We start from the raw sequence: 9,567 nt of genomic DNA, 5'->3' as shown, positions 1-9,567 counted from the left end.
CTTCTGGATCACAACTAGCTCTCTGCACACTCACTTTTCCTGATCACAAATAGCTCTTGAAGAATTTTCTTTTTTGGTCTTAATGGCAAGAAAGGCACAGGAAGCTACATGAAAAAGCAAGCGAGAGAGAGAAACAAAACATAGCAGGAAACTGGAGAGAAAGACGTTGTCAACAGCGGCAATGAGCAAGCAATTGCGAAAGCCTAGAAAGGCCACAGGCCCAAAATGAACCAGCTCTGCATGGGGAGTGCCAAATGCTTCTAGCCTCCACTCGCACGCTGATAGACTGAGAAGATGGACGGATAGCCACACTGGACACATGCTGGCTGGGACAACCCAGCAGTCTCTGAAGACGGAGAACTGTGAAGGGCAAGCCAGTGTCACTCACCTTCATGACCCCGCGGGACATGCCAGGAAATGCCAACAGTCATCAGCTTATTAAGCAGTGGAATTCTACTTTCAGGAAGCAGAGGAGCAACATGCAATGAAGCCAAGAGCTGTAGCCAGTAGAATGGTGTATGTACAAGCAGCAGGTGACAGTTAACGTTATCGTGGGAGCTGTAACATGATATAGATTGCAAATGTTCGGTAATGAAAAAAAATCAGAGTGTTCTCATCTTTCACAAATGGCTAATTGAAATTTAAAGACAGCATGCTGTCATTAATATATTTTTCTAAGTCTAGATAAACTTATTGTATATGCTTTCACCTTCTATCCCACCCTTAAGAATAAAATAAAGAGCCCCTGTTTTTCTTAGTACAGGTATGACAATATTATACTTGTTATATGAACAATTCTTGGATTCCACTGTTGTATTTCCAATGAACTCTATGAAAAATTCTTTTACCTGTACGATAGATGGGAGTTTGTACTGCTAGTTCAAAATCTACTTTTTTGGATCTTAGAAACACATCAATTCCCACTTCTTCAGTAACAAAAGTCATTCGTTTTCCCATAATAAACACCGTAAATATTGGTCCATACTGAAATAAAATACACAAACACAGATAATGTTAGTAAATAGTTCTGCAAACTACTGTGGCATGGTTATATTTAAAATCCTCCTTTTCAGGAGTCACCAGGATAGATTCATAAACCCAACAACTCTTTGACTTACAAAAAGACATGCAAACTAAGTAAAAATAAGACACAAAGAACAACCTCCGATCCCAGAACATCAACTGCGGAGTTGGAGAAACAGAATGAGCAAGGATTAGGAGGTGAGTTAGAAGATGGCCAGTGGGGAAACTGCAGTTCACAAACCACCAGCAAAGAGAAGTTACCACACTGATGCACTAACTTACTAACTCATTGCCACTGAGTCTGCTCTAAGTCATAGTGACCCAGCAGGACAGGGTAGAACCGTCTCATGGGTTTCGGAGGCTGCAAATCTTTATGAGAGCAAAACGTCTATTTTTTTCTCTCTCCTGAAGAGTGCCTCATGGGTTCGAAGTGCTACTGCATGACCCCTTCACCACCAGAGTTCCTGCACAGACAGCATAGCACAGTGATTTGGGGATGGCATTGAACAATCACCCAGATTTAGGGACTCAGGGAAGCAAACGCAAAAAGAGCCCAGCTGGTGGCAGAGATTCCATGCAAACAAGCCAGGGAAGAAAGGAGCAGGCAGGCATGGGCAGGAAATAGTTAGAGATGGGACATTTGTGGGGGTGGATGGGGACAGGGTACTTGGAAGCCAGGGAACTACAGGGACGTGCCTCCTGAGTACAAAGTGGATTTGAGTTCTTGGAGTTACAAAGAAAGAGAAACATATAGACAGGGAGTGCATGATGGGGGAGACTCAGAGAGAGGAATAAGGAGTCTAGTAAGAGATCTACCCCTTTGGTGAGGGGGAGAGGGAGAAGAACTGGGACTTGGTACAGGGATTGCTTTTTAGTCGGGGGTCCCTGGCCGTTTATAAAAGTGAAAAGTCAATACCCAGCCTTGAGGTGCAGGAGGCCTGTACTGACACAACAAAGTTTGGGCACACCTTTCCTCCCTCCCAGAAGTGCAAGGAGCCTATGCCATTGACCTGGCCATGCCACTGCCCTTCCCTGAGGAACAGACTCTATGCAAACAAGAGCAGGCTCCACTTCAACCAGGACTCATCCCAGTTGTTCAGCTTTATGCCCCTTCTCCCTCTAACCCACACACCCCTCCCAGGGAAGTAAGACACTGCTCCCTGCCCATCCAAACTACAGCATACGTGCACAGAGTGTGTGCAAATGCCCACCCTTGGGAGAAGAAAAGAGTCCCAAACTCATACCAGGTATCTGGCAGGTACATATTCATATATACACCAATACTACATAATTATACCAAATAAAATTTAGAGAGGAAGGCAAACATGATAATAAAAAAGAAAGAGAAGAAGCTAATCTTCAGCTGTATTAAAACGAAAAGCATAAAAGTACAAAAAATCATAAATACAACATCAATAAAGAAATATATAAACAATTATAAAATTACTGCTGCAAAGACAGATTGCAACATGTAGATTGGTTGATTAACAATGATATGAAGAAATTAGACACAATGGCATAGGAAAATGTTCAAAATTAAAAGATAGAAATTGTTGATGAGGGAGAACTGATAATAGAACCTGAAAAAAATATTAAAAAGACTAATATTTAGGTTCCTCAAAGACATTGAGGAAATCACAGGAAAAAGCCCAAAATAGTTTGGGCAAACTGTAGAAGAACAAAATTATATATTCAATTAAAAAAATCACTTTAAAACCATTAGAATTCCAGAAGATTAATGGTAAAATATCAGAAACAGATAACTCAGTGGAAGGATACAGAAGTGTAATTGGATGAATAAGAAAAAGAATCAGCAAAATAGAGGACATATGCCTTGATTCAAATTTGTTTAAGGAACAACCAGAAAAAAGATAAACAAAATAAAGAAATCCTAAGTGTTATGTGAGATCAAGAGGAACAATTTACATGTAATAGGAATCCCAGCAGAGAAGGAAAAATACAGAAAGAAAATTTGAAGATATATTGGCCAAAATGTCCCAAATATATTGACAAAAGTGTCCCAAATGCCATAAAAGGTGTGAAGATTTCCACTCAGGAAGCTCTAAGAAGTCCATACAAGATAAACTCCAAAATAAATTCAAACAGGACATATCATAATCAAAATTCCCAAGACAAGTACATCAATTAATAATCAAAATGTATATATAATATATGAATCTAGGAAAATTTGCAGTTGTCAAAATTGAAATGAAATGCATAAAGATTGATATCCTATGCATTAGTGAGCTGAGATGGATTGATATTGGGCATTTTGAAAATCAAATGGTTTACTATGTTGGGAATGATAGATTCAAGAGGAAAGGTATTTCATTCATTATCAAAAAAAGACATTTCACAATCCATCTTGAAGTATGCCTATGATAGGATAATATTTATCCTCTGTGTTGGACCGGGTTGACTAGAGAAACAAATCCAGAGACACTCGTATGTGTTTAAGAAGAGCTTTATATCAAAGAGTAATTGTATATTAAAAAAAACAGCCCAGTCAGTCCAGATCAAGTCCATAAGTCTGATTAGCCCCTAATTCCCATACTAGTCTGTATATTCTTCAGACTCACACAGCACATGTAATGATGCAACATGCAGGAAGATCATAAGCCAGTGTGAGCAAAGGCGTGTGGATCCGGGGCGCTGGAAGCATCTCCAGGGCTCTGGCAGGTCTCAGCGTGGCTCCATGTGGCTTGTCAACCAGACGGGGAAAGCAGAGAGAAAGAGGAAGTTCCTAGAATCCTCATGAGAAGGCCACGCCCACAAGGAGGCATCATCAGGCTGTGACCTAATTGACAGGCTAGACTCCACCCCTACATTTATTTATTATGTTGACATGAAATTATGTAACTACCACATCCTCATACAACGAAGTCCTGGCAATACAATTATTATTCAAATTGATGTACCAATCTCTAAAAGTAATGATTAAGCACGCAAGATGACTGAGGGTGTTCTGGTAGGTGTGGGCTGCTGCCTCTCAATGGCCCGGTGGCGCAGGAAGCCACAAAATATCACTTGCTGGATGGGTGGGATGGCGAGTGGGGATGTGATGGGCAATAAGTGGTGTGTGCATACACACTGCTGCTCACTGGGTGGGAAGGGTCTCAGGAAGAGGGTGTGGTAGACAGGAGTGTATGGGGGCAACTAGTAGGGTAGATGCATCCACTGCTGCACACTGGGTGGGTGTAGCAGCCAACATGGGGTTTTACTGGTAACCAGGTCTCCAAGAAAACCCTGTCACTCGCTTTGTGGACAGGGTGGCAGGAGGAGTGTACAGCGGGAGGGAGGTGTGGCTCGCTTTTGTTCACTGGGTGGGCAAAGCAGGAGGGTGTTGAAGGTGACTGGGGTACGTGATCACTCTCTGCCCCTCATTGCGTGGGGGGAGTGAGTGACCATAGTATCCTGATCTTGGGTGTAATAAGGATGGGGATGTGGCAGGTGACTGGCAGGTGGCAGCACTCGCTGACACTGGCTGGGAGGGGTGCAATGAGGAGGAAACTACTTTCTAGATAGTAGACATTTGTTAGTTTGGGTGAGGGATAAGGAAATAGTGAATAAGTGAAGTCAGCACAAATGAACCACATTATAAATGATGACACTAAAAGCTACACAAGACTAAAAGACAATTGTTATGAAGCCCACAGTACATACACATTTTCAACAACCGGAACAACAAGACAAATGTGTGAGTGGTTACATAGGGAGAGATCTATGCTTATCCATAAGCACTTCTGGATATATAACACATGCATACACGTGCAGCTGTTTCTGTAGGCAAATATGTTCATATACTCATGTGTGTTGCATACATGAGTACAGGGAAGTTTCACACATTCATAGAAAAAATCCGTTATCCTTTCATTCCATTCTCCCATGATCATTTTGAAGCTCCCTTTACATTCATATGTAAAACAAATCGCACAGGGCACAGAAGTATGACTAGTTCCCAGATATAACCAAAGACCTCCTGGAAATGGGTTACTGAATTTGAGAGCTGAGGACCAGGGTCTTAGGAGGCAATGCAGTCAATTTACCACAACTCCGCTCACAAATTCATGTTTGACGTCGTAGTTTGGTGAGTGGCTTCTGTGGTCTTGGAAGTTAGTGAGTGGCCATCAAAGATACAACTATTATTCTCGATGTATCTGGAGCAAACGTGAAAGAAAACCAACGACTCGAAGAAGAAACTAGTCCACAGACTAATAGTCTACACAAGCCACAGCCTTACCGACCTCAAGATCAGAATAACTAGACATGCCCGGCTAGACTACCAACAGTTCCAAGCAGGGACACAACTGACCGTCCCGATAGAATGGGAGAACAGGGGAAAACATAACTTATGGTCCTAAAAATGGTAGGCTTTCTGGGCCAAGAGAGCCTGGAGAAGCCCTGAGACTATCTCCCTGGGATATCCTTTCAACATGGAACTCAAACCACTTCCAGTGACCACCTGTCAGCCAAAACGACAGGAGTGGCTCATAAAACAAGTACTATCATCCATGAATTCTGTGCTCCTCTAAACCATCATCTAAATGAGACCTATAGGTCAACGGTTACCCTAGACCAATGACAATACGGTCCTCCAGACAAGACAAAGAAACGAGATGAATGGAAATGGCACTACAAGGCTGGGGTATTGAAAATGCTGACACATTGTTAGAAGTGTGACCAAGGTCATTAAATCATAAATATAGAAATTGTTCAGCAAGAATCTAATTGACGATGTATATAATTTCAGAAACACAATAAAGGGTATTTTAAAAAAGAATACCAATGATGAAATTATAGTCCAGATCTTTTTAACTGATTCTGCTAAATGCCGCTGAAGATGCTCATTGAGATACCTTGATCTTTTCGGGTTACCGTCTACTAAACTTCAAGCACCTCCACATCACCAAGAGAGGCACTAATAATTGCTAGATCACCTAAAGCTAAATGATAGAAACCCTGATTTATTATGTCTTAGTATTTAATTTTGGTTTTAAAAAATTGTGCTGTCATACCGCCATTGTGGAAAGTGATGAGGTGCTTCCTGCAACAACAGGGAATAGAAGTATCATATGAGCCAGCAATACCACTGCCAGGTGTAACACCCCAAAGAAATAAGAGAAAGAACAAGAACAGATACTCTCCCATGTTCATTGCATCACAGTTCACAGTAGCAAGAAGCTGGAGACGGCCCCAATGCCCATAAGAATAGATGAAGAAACTCTGGTACATACACACAATGCATCCCTAAAATACAGTGGAGAAACCACGAAACATTTCATGACACGAATGGCTCCGGAAACCATTGTGCTGAGTGAACGTAGTCAATCACGAAAGGGTACATATCATATGAACCCACTATTATAAGGAGAGAAACCAAGACAAGGACAGTCTTCAGTTCCCAGGCCCTGTAATCCTCGAATCTGCTCCCCTAGGTGGAGAGGTAGTATGCCTACTTAGTTGCCATAAACCATGTATTATCCCCTTATTAGGTTATCTTAAAAATCACCTCAATAGAGTGCTGGTGGGTATTGGTTATGCTTTGGGCCGTGGTCCACAAGGTGAGCAGTTTGAAACCACCAGCTCGCTTCCCCGGAGAAAGATGGGGCTTTCTCCTCCCCTAAATACTCACAGTCTTGGAACCCCAGAGGGGCAGTTCTACCCTGTCTTATAGGGTTGCTATAGTTGTCATCACCACGGTGACAGTGAGTCAGTACAGATGGGATTAGTTTTACCATGTTATGGAGAGGAGAAGACCAATTAATCCCTGCCATATGGTCATCCCAAATCAACAGACAACCCCACATGAGCACGGTAATGAATGGACTTTACCGGAAAACTGGATAACAAGTAGGGGGAAGGGGAAATATGTCTGTAATGGAGAAAGCAATTACACTTCTGATGGTGGGTAAAACATTTAACATTACTTATAGAATCCCCAAAGGGAGAATACACCTAGCATTATGTTCCCAACTGGACACTTGATCTACTTTGCAACTAATCCCTGATGACCTGGGCAGCATCCTATAGACAGACAATTGGGACATGGAACTCTGTCCTTTTGAGGGGCACATCATCCTTCATAGACCACACGAGAAGGACCCAAATTGGAAATCCCACTGGGCAAACTAGACTCTGAATCATTATAGAACCAGAGAACTGAACTATTCCCTTAAGCTCTAGGCTGGAATACGCTGTTGGGAGAAGCAGGTGATCATGAAAAAGAGTGTCTTGAATCTTAAAGGCTTATCTAAAAATAAGCAGCTATCTAATTGAGGAGTCAGCTAAGTCCAAACAGAAGAAGCACACCATTATGCATGATTCAAGGATCATAAACAGTAAGATCCAAACCCAGAGGAGCAAATGGTACCAGTGGGTAAATTCTAAACATCCGGTTTGGGGGATGCTATGAATGATAGTGGGAGCCTGAAATCCCTTTGCAATGTCCTCAAATGGGTTGAGTCCCTGGGGAATCCCACTGCCCACAGACTAGGAATGTGACCAGCCCTAATGCCAAACAAAGAGCTCGGTAAAGAGATTCTTAGCAACTGTACTTAGACTGGAACATAACACCTACACAATAGATCTTCCTTTGGACCCACTTTCGACTTATCTTAAAATTTTAATATCGTTTGCTTTTTCTTAGATTGAAGTCCTTCACCATTGTATATGATCGTTGTTGCTAGGTCCTTTTTGTTTTGTTTGTTCCTGCCCTTGTTTCATGCTTTTCTATGTAGGGAATGCAGGGTTTATGAAGACAGTAACTGCAATAAGAATTACCGAGGGTCTGGGGGCATCAAAGGTGAGGGTGGGGAAAGGGGAAGTCAACATAATGGGTTCTGGAAAGAAGGAAATATTCCAAGTTGATTGAGGTGATGATTGCACAACCCTTCTCAATATGATGGAACACTTGAATTATATGATGTGTCAATTACAGCAAGATAAAACTAATATGAAAATGGAAACAGCAATAATTATTTGCACGATGCAATCCAATGTTCCTTTTAGTCCTGTTATCATTCATAGAATAATACATAATTGTACATCATTACATTTGAATATTATTTCCAGTAGGTTTGTAAGCCATAAACAGATCAGCTTTGCTCAAGAAAGATACAAAATTGTCAACTACTTTCATCTTGAATGTATGGCTACTCATCAATGTCTTGCAATTATCACTTCTCTACAGACTAATATTTCTTATGGATGAAGATCCCAAACTCCTCAACAAGATGTTATCAACCCAAATCCATCGACATCTTAAAAAGTGATTATATACCATGAACAAGTGAAATTCATTGCAGGACTGCAAGCCTGGTTCGATAGTAGAGAAGCAAAAATACAATACACTATATTAATAGAATAGAAAAGGCCACCCAATCATCTCAATTGACAATGAAAAACTTTTTAACAAAAATCGCAAATATTTTCCTGATAAACATACTAAACAAACTAGGAATAAAAGGGAAATTCTGCAATATGATAGAGGCCACTTATGAAACACCCACAAAGCATATCATACTCAATATAGACATATTAATGGGCTTTCACTTTAAGATCAAGAACAAGACTAGGAGGAGTACCCTTAGCACTGTTGTACTGGGAATCCTAGTGAGAATGATTAGGCAAGATAGGAAATGTATCCAAAGCAGGAAAAGAAAAGTAAAAGCTTACCTATTTTCAGGTCATGGGAGCAATTCTGTCCTGGTGGATTGCTTTGAATAGGAACCAACTCGATGGTAGTGAATTGAACATTACATATACAATCCTTCAATAATACTAATAATCATCTATGGGTGAATGCATAGACTATTCAAGCTATATAAGTTGGGAAGGGAAACGGAGCAACCAACCAAACACTTCCAGTTGCTATTGGACCTGGGGGCTTAGAATCATCATCTCAGGGCCACCACGGTCAATTGGCATAACATAATCCACAAAGACAATGTCTGATTTCCACTTTGGTGAGTGACCTGGGGTCTTAAAAGCTCATGAATGCAAGTATTGGTGTCTACCCATCTGAAGCCCATTCTTCAACCCCTGGAAAGACTGTGGCTATGTTTGAAGGACTTTCTCTGATTCCTTGTGAAAAACCTATTGTCTATACATCAAAAACCAAACTTACTGTCATCAAGCTGATTCCAAATTATGACTGGGCTCAGTGCTGGGTTTTTCATTCTATTTCATTAAGTGTATGTGTCTATCATTAAACCAATGCCAAGCTATACTGATTACACTGGGTGTGCTTTGTTATCAGGGAGTGTAAGACCTCCTGCTTTGTTCTTTTTCTTCAATATTGCTTTGACTATTCAGGATTTCTTTACACCCTATAGGCCTATGGTCTTTAGCTTTTTCATTTCAGTAAATATTTGTATTTGTATTACCTTGTATCTTCAGCTCATCATAAGGAAAATTGAAATGTTCACTATATATTAGGATTTCTGATTCATGAAACATCCCCAAATGAGAAGTCGCTCCACTTTAGTAAGTCTCCTTCAGTCTCCTGTAACTGTATTATATCTGTGCGGGGCTTATTTTTGGTGG

General features: G+C 41.0%; 1 protein-coding gene across 1 annotated transcript in view; it reads right to left on the bottom strand.

Annotated features, from left to right (window-relative positions):
• Positions 1-9,567, bottom strand: part of LOC101659857 (24-hydroxycholesterol 7-alpha-hydroxylase) — a 72,101-nt gene that overhangs the window by 61,012 nt on the left and 1,522 nt on the right. The window contains exon 2 of the mRNA XM_004710882.2: positions 849-984. Within this exon, the coding sequence (XP_004710939.1) occupies positions 849-984 (136 nt within the window). The remainder of the gene's footprint in view (positions 1-848; positions 985-9,567) is intronic.

This window comes from Echinops telfairi, unplaced genomic scaffold (genome assembly GCF_000313985.2).
Source record: "Echinops telfairi isolate 266 unplaced genomic scaffold, ASM31398v2 ScPeMD7_3533;HRSCAF=4204_1, whole genome shotgun sequence".
NCBI lineage: Eukaryota > Metazoa > Chordata > Mammalia > Afrosoricida > Tenrecidae > Echinops > Echinops telfairi.
The sequence above is the reverse complement of the archived record's forward strand: the minus strand, read 5'-3'. Positions and strand labels throughout refer to the sequence as shown.